The sequence below is a fragment of the Jatropha curcas genome, chromosome 6 (genome assembly GCF_041381405.1).
Source record: "Jatropha curcas cultivar XTBG-Jc1 chromosome 6, XTBG_Jcur_1.0, whole genome shotgun sequence".
NCBI classification, from domain to species: domain Eukaryota; kingdom Viridiplantae; phylum Streptophyta; class Magnoliopsida; order Malpighiales; family Euphorbiaceae; genus Jatropha; species Jatropha curcas.
Window position 1 is genome coordinate 24,576,169 of NC_143156.1, and position 22,300 is coordinate 24,598,468.

General features: G+C 29.8%; 2 protein-coding genes and 1 pseudogene across 3 annotated transcripts; all 3 read left to right on the forward strand.

The window, feature by feature from the left end:
• Window positions 1–448: 448 nt before the first annotated feature.
• On the forward strand, window positions 449–1,207 carry LOC149495777 (transcriptional corepressor LEUNIG pseudogene; annotated as a pseudogene).
• A 10,381-nt stretch (window positions 1,208–11,588) lies between these two features.
• LOC149495778 (uncharacterized) lies at window positions 11,589–13,861 on the forward strand. Of its 2 annotated transcripts, none has more exons than XM_089722295.1 (2): window positions 11,589–11,966; window positions 12,933–13,861. In XM_089722295.1, exons 1-2 carry the CDS (start codon window positions 11,589–11,591, stop codon window positions 13,671–13,673), a joined length of 1,119 nt encoding a protein of 372 aa, XP_089578421.1. In that variant the 3' UTR covers window positions 13,674–13,861. The 2 variants fall into 2 exon arrangements, with proteins under 2 accessions (XP_089578421.1, XP_089578422.1); XM_089722296.1 differs by having other exon boundaries at window positions 12,936–13,861.
• Window positions 13,862–17,499: 3,638 nt separating this feature from the next.
• On the forward strand, window positions 17,500–19,952 carry LOC105639178 (ATP synthase subunit d, mitochondrial). Its single transcript, XM_012223149.4, has 5 exons — window positions 17,500–17,776; window positions 18,147–18,228; window positions 19,404–19,468; window positions 19,580–19,666; window positions 19,745–19,952. Exons 1-5 carry the CDS (start codon window positions 17,606–17,608, stop codon window positions 19,844–19,846), a joined length of 507 nt encoding a protein of 168 aa, XP_012078539.1. The 5' UTR covers window positions 17,500–17,605; the 3' UTR covers window positions 19,847–19,952.
• Window positions 19,953–22,300: the final 2,348 nt, after the last annotated feature.

The following is a 22,300-nucleotide window of genomic DNA, read 5'->3' on the forward strand; positions in this document are numbered from 1 at the left end:
TAGACCGGACCGACACTAGAATCTGGGTAGACTTAAAGCCACCAAAACTCATAGTAAACTAAAAATATACCAAACAAACTTTTTTGTTCAATAAAAATAGCCTCATGCCCAACATCATCAACATTTAATATATTATAAGTCTTGGATTCGCTTGGCCCAATTCATCATAGTATATATAAATATATGCTATTCCAAGAGAAATCACAAAGCAATTTGAATAAATTATGGGGTTTTTAATTTATGGTGGATTAAGTGTCAGTGAGAATTTAGTGCAAGGCTTTGGATGAAGAACATGAGAGCGTGAAAGAACTGGGATGTTCTTCTGGTTTTCACACTTGCCAATATATATAACACAAACTTTCAAGGCATAAAAAGCATAGTGCCTAAGTAGTTCAATCACATAAAAAGAGCCAATGATTTTAAAGTCGAACACCATCCTTGAAGAACATTCATCACCGATTACTGATGTTCGTTTTAGTCCAAGTATGCCACATCTCGCAACATCTTCATTCGATAAAACTGTCAAGGTCTGGGATACAAATGATCCCAATAAATCAATATGCACATTTACAGGACATTCTACTCCTATCATGTCAATAGATTTCCACCCATTTAAGGATGATCTTATTTGCTCTTGCGATGCAGATAGTGAACTGCGTTACTGAAGTATTCGAAATGGTACTTGTCTAAAAACATTAAAGGGTGGTACAGCCAAAATAAGATTTCAGCCGCGTCTAGGGAGGTATCTTGCCGCTGCTAATGAGAGTGTTGTAAACATATTTGACGTTGAGACACAGGCTTGTGTGAATTCATTTCGGGGACATTATGAGCCAATTTGCTCTTTATGTTGGGATCCTTCTGGAGAGTATCTAGCGTCTGTAAGTGGGGACTCAGTTAGACTCTGGTGTCTCCAGTCAGGGAGTGTATTGAAATGTGTTCATGCCTTGAGTTGTCCTGGCAACAAATTCCACTCCTGTGTTTTCCATCCTAAATACTCTTCTTTGCTAGTCATTGGTGGTTACCAGTGTTTGGGGCTTTGGAATATGACTGTGAGCAGGACTATGACTCTGCTTGCTGCTCATGAAGGATTAATTACTGCCTTAGCTGTATCACCTTTGACAAGCTTGATTGCTTCTGCTAGCCATGATAAGCTTATCAAACTTTGGAAGTAATATAAGCATCTCTCCAAGCATTTTTATAATTGTCATTTGACTATTTTCAACTTAAAAATATATATATATATATATATATTTTTAATGCCAAAGGTAGAAATTTATTAATAATGGTTTGATTATTTGACTTCGAAGTCAATATGTGAGATCTTATCCCCGTCCAATCTGCAGGGTAGGTCGCACTGCCTTAGGAGCATAATTAATACCTTTGATATATGACATTAGAAGCATAAATTCACAATTTTTTTTTTCCTTTTTTCTTTTTTCTTTTTTTGAAAATTATAATCTTATCTTCGTATCTTATTGAAAATAACTATTTTGGATATGTCTTTCTAAAAATAAACTATTTTATGATTTAATCTTTATATTTTGCTACCATTATAAATAGTTTGTCTTTCCGTGCATATTAATAAAAATTTTATTTGTCAGACCACAAAAGCTCCGTAAAAAGTGAGAGATAAAAATTTTATAATTAAAATACCCTTTGAAAAAGAATGAGAAAATTCCTTTCCTTCTTTCAACTCTCAAAGAAAATTCCTCAAAAAATGGTAGGAAAAAACCCCTCGCCATAAAAAAAAAAAAAAAAAAAAAAAAAAAAAAAAAAAAAAGAAGAAGAAGCACTCCAATTCCTCCCATCTTTTCAACAATCAAATTCAACTCTTTCTTTTAATGTAACTAAACTGAAAAAAAATCATCAATTTTATAATTAAAACATCGTCCTAGATCAAGCCATTGTTAGATGAATTCTTCTCTTTCTTTTAATGTAATCAAACTAAAAAAATTCATCAATGTTATAATTAAATTCCAAAATCAATCAATTATCATATCAAAGAATATTTCAAAAATGAATATTCAAAAACCTTTCTTTTTGCTATCAGATACCTGTCAAGGTCAACTCTATTACTGTCTTCTTTAATAAAACTAAAAGATGGAATAAATCTCAATTTTTTACTTAAATTTAAAAGTAATATACAATTTATCCAAAAATTAACTTTTCATACAATTTACAGCTAAAATTGCATTAGAATAAAAGGCGTTTTTTTTTTTTAAGTAATGTTTTATTTTTTAACTAATAAAATTATTTTAAAAGTTTAAAATTAGGAAAGAAAAATATGAAAATAATTATAAAAAGTTATAGTATTTTATCTTTGATTTTTGACAAATAATTAAACAAATATTTGATTTAAGAAACGTATAAAATTCGAAAAATATTGATAATATTGAAATATTTGATTACAAAAGTATTTATTATTTTCTGGTTTCATTATTTTTTAATTATATTTGTTTAGATTAAATATTTAATTATTTTTAATTATATATGATTTATATCAAAAATTAATTTTTAATAAAAAAATTGAGCATTTTGCTTTATTGGGGTCCTTTATTAGTGTCTTTTCTTCAACAAGACACGTATGAGGTCAAAATTAACAAGAAAAAAATAAGTTTAAAGTATTGACTCACAAAGTCAAAAGAAGTGACCAAAATTGAAAACAAACTCCAAAATTTAGGTTTTTTTTTTTTTTTTTTTTTAATCATTAGGTCTTTTTTAAATCATTATGTATGTCCATGTGGTTTTGAGATGGCAATATGTGGATCTCACTGACAACCATGTCAAGCGAGCTTCTAACACTTCTTGAAAGGAGGCTATAGTTGCTACAAAAACTAAGTTCAATGCTGTAATTGATAAAATTAAAAAACAAAAGGGCCAAAATTGAAAAGAACTTATAAGTTTAGGTTTTTTTGAAGTCATTAAGCCTAATGTAAATTACAAATTAAATAAATTTATTTAAAAATCCTATTAGTAAATAATATAATACTTCATCTATTAAAAATTGTAAAAAAAATAAAACAAATGTGCGTGTATATATATAGGAAAAAAATTAAATTTAATTGAGATATAATTAAATTAAAAATACGAAAATATTATTTTATCTGGCTTGACTTATATAATTGGATATTATAAAAGGGAGATTTTAAGCAAGCTTTAGAGTTATATATTTTAAATTTTTTAATTAAAAGAAGAAGGCATTATATTAAAAAATTAATGAGATGTCATGTATATTTAGTATACTTTTAAATTCAATTATATAAAAACATAATAACGTTTTAACATATAATTATTTATTAAAATTACAAGTAATTTATTTTGGGTATGAATTGTTAGTAAATAATTATTTACCTTTGAAATTTATATTTTTCTTAGAGTTGTGTAACTTGTGTTCTCCTTTAGATTTACACAATTAAATACTCATTTTATTTGCACAGTTTTTTTATTAAAAATTTTATCAACAAAAATTATTTTGCCATGTTTTACCTTAACTCATTAAGATATTTATAAAAGTCCTATATTTAATGAACAGTCATAAAAGTTATTACGTGAAAAATAATTATTTACATATCTAAATTTAAAAACTTTGCAAACATTTTGAAACATCTAAAAAGGAATAACAAGCAAACAAAATGGGACGGAGGGAGTAATTACTTTCATATTTAAAAATTAAAAAAAAAATTAGATATGAAATAAAAAATAAATACTTGATTTTTTATAATCTATTCTATATGTAATAAGTCATGAGTGTATATCTAATTGTTCATAATTAAATCTTTCATCCTAAAGATTAAAAAAAAAATGTATCAATGGAGAAAGTTTCACTCCTCCATTATAGTTTTATAATATATGTTCATCTGATAAGATTTTACTTTTCTAGCCAGAGGGCGCTTATGACTTCAACCACACTGTTGGATTTTTCAGGCGCAAAAGCATAGAGTGGTAATTTTTTTTTTTTTTTAACTATCGGTATTTGGATCTTATTATCAGGTACCGCCGGTTAAAGCTCATCGCCCCTTCCTATAGATGCATTTTATGGAAATTGAACCCAAGAGCTCTTTCCACATGTCCAGTTTACATTATCAATTGAGCTACAACTTGTAAGTATGGAGGGGTACTTTTTGGTCTAAAGTCTAACTTAAGGTGTCATGGTCACCGTTTTGAAGCCTCTGTCTGAAATGCATGTGTTATTCAATTTCATTCCTAAAATTTGTCACTTCCAATGGTTTCGGCAACTTTCAAACTAATATCTTTCTCCATAAAGATTTATATCCTGAATTAGGAGTCAAACATATGATCTATGACTTATAAAATGCAGAAATATTGACTTCGAGTCATTCCATGTCGGAGTCTTATGAGCAGAATTTCAAAGGGATATCCTTTGATCTAAACATGCTTATAATTAGTTTAGCTTTTAAACTAATATCTTTTGCCTGTAAGATGGCCAGCTTAGGTAACTACTTCTATATGCAAACCTAGAACATCATGGTTAAGGGTTGTAAATGAACCAAGTCATACTAAGTCAAGTTGAAATTTTATGTTTAGCTCGAATTTGGCTCGATAAAGATATACTTAAAAATAACTAAGTTCAAACTTGACCCGATACCATACATGAGCAAAGTTTAATCTTGAGCTCAAAATTTATCAAATCAAAATGACATCATTTTAATGTCAATTTAATTATCTTAGGTTATTGAGCAAGCTCACGAGATAGCATGTGAGCTCGGTTCGACCAAATTGGCTTGCAAAATGAGTCGAGCTCAAGCTTGAGCTTGTCTCATTTATTTAACAAGTTCGACAACTCAATTCAATAAATTGTTTAAATGAATTCGAGTGAGCTTTTATCAAATCGGCTCTTAAACAACTCACGAATTATTCAACTCATTTTACAGCCTTAATCATGGCCACCATGAGAACTTGTCTCATAATTTTGATGCTTTATTCTGAGATATTTATTAAATATGTTGATTAAAGATCATTAAAATTTATTTTGAAGGTGAATTTTCAATATTTTAATCGTAAATATTATAAACCAATTAAACAGTAATCCAATTCTTTTAATAGCATCTAAAACTATGTTTTCTGTAAAATAATTTTGAACGTAATGTCAAAAAGATCCAATTAGCTCTTCGGGAATGGAATTAAACAAAACAAAAATAACATTGCTTAAAGGAAGAGGAGTTCTGCTAACTACATATGAATGATACCCTTTCCCTTACTTTGAAAAACATATTTAGATTCATCTTATGCCAACCCAATTTGTAGGATTGGCCGCAATGCCTTAGCCTCCAGTTAGTTTATTTTTCACTCCGTCCATAATAATAGGCTAATTTTTCTTTTTCACCCGTCCCATAATCTGGGCAATTTCCTTTTGAAAACTACTATATATTTAATACTAGTTTGTTATTATACTTTTTTTTTTTTTTAGAAAAAATCAAACTACAGCTCTAGAATGCAGATCAATATATTTCTATATTTTTGTATAGAAAATCTAATAATAAACCACTTATACAAAGAATAAAAAACACAATCTTGATTTGAAGTATGTGATTGAGTTGACAGAGCATAATATTTGTGCCATAGGCGATCGTTTGCTCCACTTGGTAGCTATTCATGGCCCATGTTCGACTCCATGGTCTTTCTACAAGTCCGATCTAATTACCTTAAAATTTATTCCTTATATCGGAAATGAGATCTGTACTTATTTCTACATAACTATCCAAATAATAAAATATGCTAAATATAATCACCATAACAGTAATAACAATAACTCAGAACTAGATATGAGAACAAAATCTCAATATATGAACAATAATAAATCTTAATATTTGAGCGACAATAATTCAAATTTATATTTGTATATAGATATGAGGATTATTTGTATAAAAAACAAATAAAAGGGTGAAAGAGGTGACCACCAGTGAGAGCTCATTGGTGGCCGCTTGTAGAGGAAAGAAAGAGAGCTTTTAGGTTTTAGGTTTTGAGAAATAGAATTGAAAATATACCTATTAAACCCTTGGGCCCTTATTTAATTTGCATTGTTATTAAGTAAATAATATTAAATGTGATATTGAAAAACCACATCACATATTAATGTTCTTTATAATATATATATACATATAGTTTCCAAAGTTTCCAAAGCCTAAATGCTTATGTGACAACATATTAGAATATGAAAGTGATGATGTGACATTTTATTTTTCATTATAATTAATTTTTTTTCATAAAAATTAAATTTTTTATTAAATAATGGAGTTACATACTAATAAATATAATGAAAGATTTCATTATAATTAATAATTTTTTTGCATTTAATATAAATTAAGTTTTTCATTAAATATTTTTTCTTCTATTAAAAAAACGAATGGAGTTAGAGTCATAGTTAATAAAAATTAATTAAATAATATAGTTACATTAATAAATAGAATCAAAATTAATATTTAATTCACTAAAATTTGTTTCATTAAAATAGAATATTCTCATACCTCATCTAAATTTGAATATACAAAAATTTCAAAGAAAAAAAATAAATAAATAACTAAATATATCAGTTGAATTACAATAATGTGCTTATAATAATAATTATGCTAATTAATATTTCAGTTCATTAATTGAGAATTTTAAAAAGAGAGTATAATTTTACTTTTTATCATTTAATCAAAATTACATAAATAAACTATTTAAATTAAAGCACCACTAATATAAATTACAATAATTCTATTAAAAATTAAATTCAGTTTAATTAAAAAGTAGAAAATTAGACAATCTGTTATTTACATGTTTTAGAATAGTAGTAGCCAACTAGCAATAATAATAGTCTTGAATTTCTAAATGACAATTTAATATTAAATTTTTAGAATTTCTAACATAATAAAGAGAGCCGTTGAATATTAAATAAGGGTATTATAGAAAAAATGAACAATTATATGAATAAACACTATATTTTAATCATTGTAAAAATACCTTTAGACATTATTATGGAACGAAGGAAGTATATGACATGAAAAGTATACTTCATAACAATTTTTTTTTTCTCTTTTCTTTTTCCTATACTCTTTAGCCATGTTTTTTTCTCATGAAATATTCTATAAAGCATTTAATAATAGTGAAATATTTTATGGAGACATTTAACTATAATCAAAATTGGGAAAATTACCTTCTCAAAAAAAATTGGGAAAATTACTATTTTGTCTCTAAAAAATATTTAAATTAACCGGTGTATCCTTATATTCTGAAAATACATTAATATATTCTTAATAATTATTTCTGTCATAACATTTGATCTTTCCGTTCATATTTTATACTTTTCCGTTAAATTCTTAGTGAAAAGATAAAAATACCCTTAATTAACAAACGAATAATACTGCTCATACTCAAAAATTATATCCACCACTTTTTTACTTTAGAAAAAAATTAATAGAAAAAAGTATGAAGTTTTGAGTTATACAAATGTATATTTGTCAAACACAGTGATCGACCTGCTACTAACGGCAAGAATACAAAATTGGAAGATAAAAACCTTAATTATGATCTTAATCTTAATACTCATAATCAGATAATAACAACTAACAATTAAAAAATGCAACAAAAACAAAACTAAAGACTCAAAGAAAATGGTGACAAAGTAGAACCAGATAATTCTCTCCGATTCCTAATAATAAATTACCCATTCACCATCTACTAGGAGGACCCATCCAACAAACTATACCCATCAAGCTCAATCATTAACTTTAAAGGCCACACATCGGTCCCGCCACTGATCAACGCAGAATAAGGTCTAGCCACACTCCTTGTGTGGACAAGTAGACATGACCTCAATATAGTCACAACACAAGCCATGGTGAGACTGCAAATGGACGAGCCAATGTAAGGGCCACGCCTGGTGAAAATGTCGAGATTATCATGTTCGAAGTTGAAATTGAGAATTTTCTTTATTTTAGAAAAAATAATAGAAAAATTAAAGAAAATGAAGAACCATATATTGTCGAGGACACGGGCGAGGAGAGGAATCGATTTGAGGTGAGCGGTGGTGGAGGTGGCAGTTGTGATGGGAGATGAGCTGGTAAGGTGGCGGTGGCGGAGGCGATGGGAATAGAGATTGTCTCTGAAGAGGAAGGTAAAGAGAAAAAAGGAATTTTTATTTTTTATGGGTATTTAGGCATAAAAGTTTTATCTCGCATTTTTTATGTGATTGAAATAGAGATTTGTACCTAAAGAGAAAGGTAAAGAGAAAAAAAAAAGATAAAGAAAAAAGGAATTTTTATTTTCTTATGGGTATTTAGGTATAAAAGTTCTCTCGCACTTTTGATGTGATGAGAGTAGAGATTGTATCTAAAGAGGAAGGTAAAGAGAAAAACAGAGAAAGAAAAAAGGAATTTTTTTTATTTTTTTTATGGATATTTAGGTATAAAAGTTCTATTTCTCACTTTTAGCTGGCTTTTGTAGTTTGACAAATGGTAAAACTCATAGAATATGAATGGAAGGACCAGCTTAATTTCACCCTTGGAACTTGAGCTATAGGCCCTATTATATTAACCCTCCTAAATTTTAACTTGATATGCAAAAATATATAAACTTTAATTAGTGGTACATAAAAAGTAATTTGTTAAATTTTTTATTAAAGAGTGGATGAAAAGCTGACGCGCCCATCATTAAAATATTTAAAATGAAAAACTTGGCCCCTCAACCTTATTAATGAGCTTTATAAAGTTCTCTCTCCTGTCTATGTACTAATTCTCTACTCGTTGCAATATGTGTGTTGCCCTATTGTCTTTTTTTTTTTTGTTTTTTTCTTTTATCTTTGTACTTCCAATCTGAACAATAAACGAGACTATAAAACACAACCACAAAATCAATCTAATCACGCACCACTATTCTTTTATGAACTGGACTGCTCTTTTATGAATTATGCTAAATTTTAGGGGGTCAAAAGATTGAATATTTTGTATGTGTATATGTCACGATCTGTTGACTTGGGTCGGACCGGTATTAGAATCTAAGTAGACATAAAGCCACCAAAATTTATAATAAATTAAAATATATCAAACAAACTTCTTGTTCAATAAAAATAACTTCAGGCCCAATATCATCAACATTTAACATATTATAAGTCTTGAGCTCGCTTGGCCCAATTTATCACGGTATATATAGATATATGCTATTCCAAGAGAAATCACAGAGCAATTTGAATAAACTATGGGATTTTTAATTTATGGTGGATTAAGTGTCGATGAGAATTTAGTGCAAGGCTTTTGATGAAGAACATGAGAACGGTGAAAGAACTGGGATTTTCTTCTGGTTTTCACACTTGCCAATATATATAACACAAACTTTCAAGGCATAAAAAAGCATAGTGCCTAAGTAGTTCAATCACATAAAAAGAGCCACTGATTTTATTCTCAATTGAACCATGTAAGATTTAAAATTATATTTTCTTATTTTTAAATCCCAAAACCTACGAATGATGAAAAACGAAAAAGAGTAATTACAAATTTTCAAAAAAGAAAAGAGAGTAATTAGAAATTTTCAGAAAAGAAAAGAGTAATTACAAGAGAAAAGAGTTAGAAAGATAAATTGAAAATAATTAAAAAAAAAAGATATATCAAAAGTAGAGTGAAAATTTTTTTAAATAAAAAAAGGAAAAGCTTTTATTTGTTCATTTATTTAATACAAAAATTACACGTATCTATTGAAGGTCTTGAAGTAAAGAGGATAGTAACTCATGCAATTCTTGTGTTCGTCACTTTTTTTTCTTTTTGATTTAAAGACCCTAATTTCTCCAAATGAAAACAAAATTCGTAGGTGAGTTCTTCACGAGATGAGTTCAAATTTTGTTGCTTGCTACGGTAAAAAATAAATTATTTTCTTGAAAAAAAAAAGGAGTGAGAAACAGAGGAAAAATAATACTGCAATAAAGTAAAGATCTGTTTATAGAGAGAGAAAAAAAAAATGTCAGAATAAAGTACGAGACCACTACAATTTCTATACGGTGGATGTTCCGGCAGTAACGACTGAGGTAGCCATCGAACGACGGAAGAAAAAAATAACAAGGAGAGAGAAAATCAAAGTTGATTATTGAGGTGGAAAATTTTTTATTTTAAATATTTAATTATGTACCGTCACCATTCCATCTACTCTTTAATCGAAAATTTAACAAGTTGGCTTTTATGTAATATTAATTCAAGTTTATATACTTTTACGTAATAAATTAAATTTTGGAGACGTCAATATAATAAGATCTATAATACAAGTATGTGATGGGATTATAACTTATCTCGAGTGAGGCCTCTGAAAAAATACCGATGGTAGAAGTAAAATAAAATTACTATTACCACATATACCTATAATAATTAAATATTGAATATTGATGATCGAATCCACCAGAAATAATAATCACGGTAAAAATTAAATAATTACCGTAAATGCCAGAAAAATAAGAATACCGAGAATTACGTGGTTCATCCTTCAACTGTTATGGGCTATGTCCACGGAACAAAAACTCCGAATAATTCTTCTACTAAAAATAGTAGGTACAAAAGAGATTACAAAAATAATGGCACACAAAGTGTTTCGCAAAAACACTCTAAAATTATAATCCTCACTATTCTTTCTCTTTCCCAATTTTAGGAACCTTTTCCTAGAATTTTCTACACCTAATAGTGTATATTGCTTCTATGTTTTTGTACATATGTTTAAGGAGAATCCTTCTCCTTTGTCAAATGGCATGCCAACCATTCAAATGGTTCGCTGCCAACCTTTGAAAAATAAACAAAAACGTGTTGTTTTTTTTTTTTTTTCAAATTTTTGTGGGTCCCACATGTTGGAGGGACCTACAGCAGTACGATGGTCAAATTAATTCTAGAATAATCAAATAATCTAATAAAAGCAAAAATTAGAAATATATTAATATATTTTATAAAATACAAGAATATACGCAAGTTAATTTCAATATTTTAGAAGGATAAAATCATAATTTTTCATCAAAATTTTATATTTTGTCCTAATTATTAATATAATGAATGATTTTAAAATTCTCCTTTAAATTTTTTTTTAAAAAGTATTTTCAAAATCTTTTTTCGGTTAGTATTTTACTCTACATTAATATTAATTTGATGGAAATGAATATTTAAAACAGAAGATTCAGGGAGCCAACCTCATAATTTGCTTGATTGTTGCAGTAAGTATTTAATTATAACCAAAATAATGAAGAAACAAAGATTCAAAATTTAGAGTATTACTTACTTCTAGAAGTAAATTTAAAACAAAAAAGTTACTCCAATAGTCCAGCTCATAACCAATGAACGATCATTTAAGGGAAAAAAAAAAAAAAAAAAGCAAAATGTGAAGGGACATGGAAAGGAGACTGCCAGACTTTCCAATTTCCATTGTTATGCTGAAGGGACATGGAAAGGATACTGCCACACTTTCCATTACTTTTCGTTACCGGCAATATTGTATTCCTTAGTCACCGTCACCAAACAAATATTGAAAAAAATACCAGCAAAGCAACCATTAACCAGTGACCCATTTTTTGCAAGAGTAGCTCTTTCCTCCATTACATCTCTGTCTCTATCTGGATCTCTCTTTCTATGGGAAATAACCCATTCTTCTTTCCATCTACACTCTCTTATTCTCTACCATCATTTCCGTCATCGTCACCGCCGCCGTCGCCCTCGCCCTCGCCCTCGCCGTCGCCATCATCTAATTCTCCATGTCCATCTTCTCAAAGTCTGAATTCTCCTTTTCAGCCTTGTTTTCCCTTCCCGCCTTCCCTAACTTCTTCAAGTCATGTCGCCGGCCCACCTTCTGCAACGGTTAGCGGACCTTGTGCCGCCTGTAAAATCCTTGGCCAGCGATGTACGGATAAGTGTTATATAGCTTCTTATTTCCCTCCAACGACTGAACCACATAAATTCACCGTTGTTGGCAGTCTTTTCGGTGGTGACGATATCGTCGACTGCCTACAGGTAAAATTTAAATTACTCTAATTAAAAATAATTACATATCGAATTAGGTATCGCTATTCATACTTTGAGGAAAATTTTGATGGAAAAGAGATTGCCATTATTAAGTCTCCATACGAAAAGTACTTGGGTGCCCTTGTTGTTAGCTGGTCGACTCGCTGGAGCTAATTCGATAAACTTATAAAGCTGAGTTCGAGCCGAGTCACGGAGCTTGCTTAATAAATGAATCCAGGTGGAGTCAGGCCGAGTTATCGAGCTCGCTTAATAAATGAATGAGTCAAGCTTATTAGCTTGTGAGCTGGTTTTGTCAAGCCAAGCACGACAGTTGGCAAACCAGCTTTATTAGGCCGAACTAAGCTTAGAGCTAATTTAAGAAGTTAAAATTAATTAAAATTAAATTAGAACAACTTTCTTTCGATTTGATATATTTCAAGCTCGAGTTCAAACTCGATGATTATCAAGTCGAGCTCGAATTCGACTATTTTCAAACAAGCTAAGCCCCAGATTAGCTATTTTTGCACAAACCGAGTTCGAGCTCTGATTCCTCAGCGTGAAACGAGCTGGAGTTCGATTATATCCTCATCGAGCCAAGCCCGTTTTAACCAAATAATTTAGGTTCCTATTTTCCTTACTGAACTACCAATGTTAATTTGGTGCCACTGTAATAAAAAATTTTATGCTTGGTTTAGAATGTTATACTTTAATTTCATGCTTGGGCATGAATAATGAAAATGTTTATTTCAATCAAATAAATTTAGTTTTGTGAAATTGAACAAATTACACCAAACCCCATTTTTATAAATTAATTTTACATCTTAAAGTCATTTAACCAAATAAGAGTTCAGAGGGTCATTGCTTTGGAAGAATTTAGACTTATAAATCAATGAACTACAAATAAAAATTTGCACATCAAACATAGAAAAGAAAAGGTATTAGCATCAGTTTGACATACTGTTGTTTATTTTGCAGCAGAACAGCAATTCTTCATCTTATGTTCCACTATTATTGTTGTTGAGAGACACAAGTAAAGATGGAACCCAAATGCACGCAAATCCCAGCAAGACTAGCAATATTAATGGCCAACGCCAACCCATGCTTGCCAATTCTGAAAACTCAAAAGCCCATTCGCACAGTAGTTCTTCAAAGCCTCCACTAATGCTGTTTGGAACTAATGACAACAAAGGCACTCTGACATCTCCAGCGAATCATTTAGGGGATAATAATGATCTTGAATTGCAGGCTGAAATGGAGGATGAATCTCTCAAGTTTATTGTTGATCAAAGGGATAAAGTTGCTCATAAAGATGATAGTAAAGACTTCACATTTGCTCATCCCTACATCACTTCTTCAGAGCCCCCAGAGATTTTTGGAAGTGGTTGCCCAAACTTACCATGGGTTTCAACTAAAGGTTCTGGTCCAAAGGGAAGAACAATTTATGGTGTAACGTATGGATACAGTGAAACTCAAATCAAAATTGTGTGCGCTTGCCATGGTTCCCACATGTCTCCCGAGGAATTTGTTAGGCATGCAAGCGAAGAGAATGTTAATCTGGAAAATGGAAATGGCAGTGCTTCAGCTTCGTTTCCAAGCACTGATCCTGCATATATTGAGCCATGGTCGCCAGGATTCTCTTCTTTGTCACGTGGAACTCAAGAGGACAAGCTGGTTGTCAAAACGAGTGGCATACAATCTTATCTAGACTGGGCGTAAAATGGAGGAGAATAGAGGGGAAACAAATAGAATGAAAGAGAAAATCATTTATCTTGGGATTTTACTTATTTCCAGAAGTTTGTAGACAAATTCAACTCCTATCAAAGGAAATAATTGTATTTTTATAACTAAAATTCCCCTTCTCCTCAGCCGAACAAAATAAAATTATTTCTCCTTCCTTCCCTTCATTAATTTTTTACTTTCCCAACAGAACAATGTCAATATCTTCCAATTCACTCTTCCCCTTCCCTTCTCTTAGTTTTAAAAATAGTTACTAAAGTAGAAAACCTATTGTGGCAAATGTATTATGAACAGTTGGAACCGTTTATTCTAATCGGTCGAAAGAACTTCCGGTTCTTAGAACCATAAAGTTTACGGTTCCACAAAACTTAAAATCAAAATTGGACTGCAACTCTCCAGTTTCGGTTCCAATTCCAACTTTAACTGTTTCTGAACAGATGGTTTTAATTATGAAAACCGGATTTTGGTCATGCCTAACTAAGATTCAACTCTCAATTCACCCCTGAAAATTTTTCTTAATATTTTATTACATGATGACCTGGGAATTTTTTTTTATTAGTTTTAAAAAATAAATTATCCTTTAAAAATATATAGATAAATGAGGAAGTAACTTTTAGTTTTACTATATAGATATAGTTGTGAAAAGAGAAGTCAATATTTATTAATTTTTATTAGTTTTAAATAAATTTAGATAAATAAATTATTCAATTAAAATGTATAAGTAGATGAAGGAATAAATTTTTAATTTTAGTATTATTAGAAAAAGTAATAATTATCTAATTATTTAATAATATGTTTATATCTATTAATTTTTATTAATATTAAATAAATTTTAAAAAATAAATTATCAAATAAAATATATAAATAAATGAAGTAATAATTCTTAAAAGATAGATATCTTTGTGAGAAAAATAAAAAAGCATATATATATATTAGATTTTTTGTTATCTGAAAATAAATTTTAAAAAATATAAGTTATCAAATTCAAATATATAGATAAGTGACAGAAAAATTTTAAATGAGAGATATAATTTTGAAAAAAAAATTATGATTTTCTTGTTATATTTATTTTTAAATATAATTTTCAAATTAGATAGAATAAAAAAGAATGGTATTGATTATAATTTTATTTTAAATTTATAAAATAAATATAAATTAATTTGTAACCCAATATGGAATACTGGTTATAATATTAGCAAACATTCTCCTGTGCTTCCATGTATCCCCTTTTCTAGTTGGCAGCTCCAAGCGTAAAAAAAAGTTATCTTAACAAAATATGTAGATACAACAGGAAAAATTATTAATTGATAAATATGGTTTTGAAATTAAAGAAAATAGTAATTGCTTTTAAATCAAAATATTTGATAAGTTTTTTTCCTTTTTATTTTTTATTTTTGTCCTTGTAAACATTTAACTTCAAATAGAATAAATAATAGATGATCATGACATGGCTATAAGCACATTCCAACACTGCCATAGGGAACAGTTGTTCAGACTGTGGTTGTGTTGAACAGTGGAAGTTATAGGAGTAGTAGAATTGTCCATAGGCTGACTATGGTTACTTGTGTTGATTTTCACTGTAGGAGTTAGTTGATGATGATGCTAATGTGACTATGACATAGCTAGAGATTCTTTTTTTCTTTTGGTGGTGGTCTTTTTAATTACCTTAAAAGAATTGAATTTATATACAGATATAGGCACATAAGGTGTTGCTGGAATGATACTAAAATTGTATTATAAAAGCAAGAAATGTGAAAAATATGCAGATGATCCTTTCCGATCCTTCAAGCATCCGGGATATATTGCTCAAAAAAAAAAAAAACAAGAGAAGGTATTTGGAACATTATTTATTTGAAGCTCGTAATGCCTATTTGATTATGTTTTCTACTCTTTGTATGCATTTCTGCGCACTCATTAGAACTTGGACATCTATGTTTGTTTCACAATCATTCACTGCAACATTGCCTTTTTATCTTAAAATCCTCAATTCGTCTTAAAATATAAACAACATAGCAAATTTAAGAAAAACATGATAGAAATAAATTTTTGCCAAAATGACCCATACACTGAAAAAAAAAAAAAGACTTCGAAAATTCTCTATAACTATAAAAATGGTGCAATATGAATACAACCATAAGTATCCAGATCCTCAATACTTTTAAACTCCTATCATAGTCATTCCAGCATCCCGACATCCCAACATCCCTCACCATTTGAAAACAGAATGGTGCAATAAGTTTCAAATTTCTGCCATTCTCTACACGCAGGAGAGCAGAAAAAGCTAAATATTTGGATTACACAAAACAAATACATTATATATTTACAGCAGGATGAAATAGTAGTAATTATATATGCATAAAGGACCATAAGATGTTAAAAGACGAATCCTAGTTTACAGTAACCCTCCTCCTAAAATGCTTCTTTAGATGGGCAAATTTTATACACACCTGAAATGAGGAACAAACTATTGAGACTTAAGGAAAGTTGGATGTGCAAAAAATAAATGACAAGAGTTGGAAGGAATTATTACTTGGCATGTTGGATCTCAAAGCATTAATCACAAATTCAAAATTTTAATTATCTATAAATTATTAGATAAAACAAATTGTTTAAAAATACCATCCAATCAAAGAGGAGAAAAACAAATTAAAAATTAAAAATTTGTAAAAAAAGAAAAATAGAATACTTAACAAACTAATAGCCTAAAACTCTTCTCTTTGTGCCATGCCTGTGATAAGTCTAGTGAGACTCTAAAAAAGTATTCGTATTATTACAACATTGGAACATCAACATGGAGGTTGATGAGTGATGAATTTATAGTGAATTACTTTCGAGAGAACTGGATTAGATTGGATGGTTAGATTAGGTTTTATTATTATATATTAAATGTTATATTGAAAAAAATTAATTATTTAAGTTGGCTAATCAACACACAGAATAAAAAAAAAAAACTACGACTAACATAAATAATATAGATAATGTAGATAATTGTTTAAACTTTAAAAATTTTAATCATTATCAAAAGTTGTTACATATTTTATATAGATGGATAATATTATCATTAAATTAAATATTAATTGTAGTCAATCACGAGTAAAAAAAAATAAAGAAAAATTTCAAAATTTTCTAATAAAAGAAAAATAGGTTACTTAATAGAAAAAGAGCCTCAAAATTTCTCTGTCTCGAATTCATATATATATATATATATATATATATATATGGACTTCATTGACCTCATAAAAATAATTGCTAATAAAATTTTTTTTTAAAATTAATATTTTTATAATTTTTATTTATAGTTATTTTAAAAATAAACATTTTTTATTAAATATTATTTTAGAAATTTTAATTTTATATATGTGTGTGTGTGTATTATATTGTTAATGATGGTTTTATATTTTAACAACCACTATGAAAATTTTACCAAATACAGATATTCATCAGTTAATCGCTATCAGCTATCAGCCACCATTTATCAGCAACTGTTATTTGCTATTGACTGTCACTGGTATGAATCCCTGAACTAAATAGCCTGTAGTAGTTTGATTATTATTTATTGATAAACAAATATAAAAATAATAAACTTTAAATACTATTTACTTCTAAAATAGAAAAAATGATAATAATTTGAAACCGATGAAAAAATAAAATTGGACAAGAATTATAGGATGGGAGAGTCATAAACCACTAAAGCTCAAAGCAGGCTAAGCTTGTTTGAAGAACTCAGACCACTTTTAAGCCCATTAGCATAGCCATTAGGTTTTCCAAACAATCCAAAACGATACCGTGTTAGTCTTCAAAACAAGTGCATCTCCTACAGCAGCAGGTGAGTGTTGGTGACACATTCACAGAAAAACCAAAGGCCAAAATATTTGTTTGGCGACTGTGAAAGTGAGGGAAAGCGAACGAAAATGAGCGGAACAGCAAAGAAAGTGACAGACGTGGTATTTAAAGCATCGAGAAACATAGAATGGGAAGCGATGGCAAAGTTTTTCGTCTCCGATGAGACTCGAAAGGAGTTCGCCTCGCTCCGTCGCGCTTTTGATGAGGTTAATTCCACTCTCCAGACCAAGTTCAGCCAGGTATCTTCTCTCTCGATCAAATGCGTCTTTCTTTGGATTTTGTCTATTTATTTATTTTACACTTTGTTGATATTCAGCAAGGATTTTGCTTCTAGGTCTCATTTTTCTTCTGTTAGTATTGTTACATGTAATTTCTTATGCTTTGGATTGTTGTTTTTGATTTTTTGTATTCTCCATTATTAAGATGGGAAATTGGATCATTTATGGTTCCAAATTTACTTTGTTGCAACTGAAATATGGATTTTTGTCTTCTAAAGACAGCTTTTTGAAAGTCAGAATTGTCATTGCCAGTGATTTCATCTCGCTGGTTCGCTTTTTTCTATTATCTTAGGTGTACTTTACAGGATTATTGATTCTCTCTTTTGTGCAGGAACCTGAACCCATAAAATGGGAGTTCTATAGGAAAAGTATCGGCTCGCGCTTAGTGGATATGTACAAAGAGGCTTATGACAGTAAGTTTTTTCTGTTATTAGCAAATGTTTGATTACTTCGATCCACTCTATATAATTTCTACTATCTAATGCTTGTTGACCTTTACATGCCTTAGGTGTAGTTATCCTGATATTATTTCTAGGAAGTTAATTATTAGACTTAAGCTTGCATGGCTCATATTAAGATGAGAGTGAAATTGCCTAGTAATTCCTTGTAACAGCATAGAAGAAAGTTCCTCGTAGTCATTACCTTTGAAGTGACATCAATGTAAGTAACAAATTCATTTAGATTTAGGAGGTAAAAAAATGTTGCGTCAATGAAGTAATAAACTTCGAAATATTTTTTGTAATATTCCTATTATTAGTTATAGATCAACTCTTTCCTTTTTAAGTTTTAAGAGGTTCTAAAGGATGATGTGTTGGAAGTGTGGACATACTTATTGCCAATTTGCCTGTTACATTGCATTACATATTCTACTTGTGCTATATAAGCTTTATTCCAACTTTTGGAAGCTTTTGAATTTTCTAATCATCTACCAAATTTAGACATCTTTTGGCATTGCTGCTGCAATTGTTGAGAGGAGCAACGTGTTTATATCTTCTAATTAAAAACAACTAAAATTATGTATGGCATTTTTTTTTTTCTACAACATTCTTGAACATCTTAAATATAGTGTGTAATTGCTTCTTTGTATAAACATCTTTGGTTTTTTCTTGTTGTTTTTTGTTAACAAGATGGTTCAAAATGCAATGTTGAACATTTCTTACGTCATAAGATCAGTTTCTTCTCATCATATAACCAAGTCATCTGAAGTCCTAGCATTTCCACTAAATCCATCTCCTACAACTTTCATGTATCCATCAATAACTCATGTCATTTTTCTGTGTTCTGCAAGATTTTTAAGAGTTTTTTTTTTTTATTTCTTTTTGCATGTTCTTTTCTTTATGAGAATTTTCCATTGTTCTGTTTCTGCGCATTGATGCCTTTATGTCACATGCAGCTTCATTGAGTTGATAGTCTTAGTTTTTGTCCTAAGTTTCACTTGTTAAATCCCAATTTTCTTGCTTGCTATGTATTAAGCTTAATAGCAATGCTTGGTCCTTATAGAATTGACCCTGCATCACATACTGCAGTATTTTCTCTATGACGATAATAGAATGCTTATTTGAGCCCATTCTTATATTTTCTCTTTCAGGCATAGAGATCCCTAAGTATGTGGACACAGTTACTCCACAGTACAAGCCTAAATTTGATGCATTGGTGGGAACCAACTGTCCAATTCAAATTTTCATCTCTCTGTATGAATCTTCCTCAATCTCTCTCTCTCTCTCTCTCTTTCTCTCATAATCTGTTCTTTTATTTGGGTTGTAGTTGGTCGAATTGAAAGAAGCAGAGCAGATTTCCCTAAAAGAGTCGGAGCGTTTGGACAAAGAAATTGCAGAAGTTCAAGAATTAAAGGTAAACATAAAGAATGTTAAATGATTGTCTCAATCTTATTGGCCTTTGATTATAATGTTTGGATATCGATTCAAACAGAAAAAGCTTAGCACCATGACTGCTGATGAGTACTTCGAGAAACATCCAGAGCTAAAGAAGAAGTTTGATGATGAAATTCGTAACGACTACTGGGGCTATTGACGACGCTGGTATTTATAACACCAAATCAATCCCCTGCCAAATTAGGCACTTTAACATGTCCTTGTTCTTTTCACGATAATAAATATCAACAAATTCTTTCTTCCTATTTCGATTGCTCTCAATTTGTAGAGCTTTGAGCTTCTAAAATGTCCATGTCAAATGCTAGATTTCAGGTCAGAAAGCAAGAATAATTTTATGAAGATTATGCTCTTGTTCAATCAGCATAAATAATCAATCCTTTTAAGCTCTGTTTTTTCTGCTATGATCTGTATCATGTTCTTGCCCAATTGATTTGGATATTATCCGATATTAAGGGTTGGGTTGGAAAAACTAGTGTAAGAATTCAATGCATTGAAATAATTGAATTGAATGTTTCTGTAAGAAATTTTCAAATACTATGTAAACTAAGAGCAACATTAATTTAATTTAAAAATAAATAATAATACTATATGATTTTAGGAAATCATGAATCAATTATAATGGTTTATGAGCCTGGTGCAATTGAATTCATGTAACTTCAAACTTGAAATTGCAATTTTAATATTTCAGAATAGCTTCTAAAGTAAAGTGAGTGTGTGTGTGTGTGTGTGTTAAACTTATGAAAACCTAGGCTTTTTGAATGTGGTAAGAATAATATTTCTTGATGGTGGCCATGGCTTTGGGAACGTGTCTGCAATGGCTGCAGTACGGTTTCTTGGGAGCTTGTTGTGTTTATGTTGATTCACAACTCGTTCTTCATGCATTGTGTTCTAGTTCATTCGATTTGTCAGAATTAGGTTCTGTTACACAGGATTGGAAGTTTATTTTATCTAACAGGTTGGATATTTCTGTTAACTGGTGCATCGACAAGTGAATATGAATACTCATATATTGGCCAGAACATTATATAATAATGCTAATCTTCACGTTTGGAACTCAATTCTAAATGATATTGCTGATTTTTATCAATAATATTTATATTTGATTTTTAAATAAAAAAAAAAAAGAATGTGGTAAAAATAATGTATTTCTTTTCTTAGAAGTTAGATGTGGCTACCAAGTATATTTTCAGGTCCTTTTGGGCACGAATTTTTCGCTAAATTTTTTAAATTAACTCCTCAACTTTATAAGAAAAATTCATTGTTGAACTCATTTTACCATTAAGCGGTTCAAGTACCCGGGAATTTTAAACTAATCATATTCATATCTGTTTAAATTTTACTACCCGTACCGTTTAGAACTCGTTTAAAATACCCCTTAAATAGAATACTCACAAAGTTTAAATTATCCAAATTATAATTTATTTAAAATATCTTTTTACTAATGATGGAAATAATATTTTTTTACTAATAATGGATATGACACCGTGGTACGCACTATCCAATCTAAATATAGCGGGTAAAGGAAGGTGGGTCTCCAAAAATCTATACTCATACCCTATCCGTTACGGGTAGTAATTTTACTATTCATATTCATCTCAAACTTATTTATAACTACTCATATTCTTTTTAAACAAATCAGAGCGGACTTATTTACAACTATCCATATATTCTTTTTAAGTAGATCAGAGTGGGGCACATACTTTAAAATACGTGTACCGCTCTCATCTCTAATTATTCGCGCCGCTTTCATCTCTAATTATTTTTGTATTCCGTTCATCCAAAAATAACTTTCACATTTGTGAAAATGTCATGTTCAAAAATAAGTATCACATTTATGAATTTAAAAGAATATAATTTGTTCTCATTTTTATTCTTTGCAAATCACGATCAATAATTATTATAATAGCTTTTATTAACGTGCATATGGCAAAAATTTTGTATTGATAAAGAAAGCTCTGAAGAGAAGGTATACCATAACGGCGTCTACATTAAGCTTCCGACGAAGGAAATTCTAGCTAGCTATAGTCTTTATTTACAAATACATATAGAAATCGGAGTACGTAAGCAATTGTTTTCTACGAGGGATATAATATTTATGAAATTGAATCTTTGAATGTTTAATAAATTTGTAAATTATTTATGAAATTAATGGAATAGACAAAATGGACCCACGAGATGGGTTTTTGAGTATTTTTTGAAATGGCTTAACAGCCTTGTTACTCGAGATCATTGATGCAGTGGTTGTGTACAGTGTTGTCGATACATTTCTGTTTAAGGCTTATTAGGGAAGAGGTCTTAAGCCCGTCAGTCCTAGTGCCGGTCGGACTCAAAGTGACGGATCGAGACAGTAGTGGTGGTCATAAAAATTAGAACTATGAATGAATGAAAGGGTGTGCATGTGAGGGTACAACCGTTCCAGTTGTTGTACCAATAATCCTTGTGTGAGCAGCTCACTAATCAGAAATTCTATCAATGCCACCCCCGCTCTTTGCGTATAGAATTGTTGTAATAATAATCTCTAACCGATTTACAAATTTTTTTTCTTTTTTTATGACAATACTATAAAATTCAATTCAATCCCAATTTGGCAAAT

Coding starts and splice junctions, on each gene's coding strand:
- LOC149495778 (XM_089722295.1), top strand. CDS start 11,589: ATGGGAAATAACCCATTCTTCTTTCCATCTACACTCTCTTATTCTCTA. Junction 11,967..12,932: donor ATATCGTCGACTGCCTACAG/GTAAAATTTAAA, acceptor TTTATTTTGCAG/CAGAACAGCAATTCTTCATC.
- LOC105639178 (XM_012223149.4), top strand. CDS start 17,606: ATGAGCGGAACAGCAAAGAAAGTGACAGACGTGGTATTTAAAGCATCG. Junction 17,777..18,146: donor TCCAGACCAAGTTCAGCCAG/GTATCTTCTCTC, acceptor TCTTTTGTGCAG/GAACCTGAACCCATAAAATG. Junction 19,469..19,579: donor AGCCTAAATTTGATGCATTG/GTGGGAACCAAC, acceptor TTTGGGTTGTAG/TTGGTCGAATTGAAAGAAGC.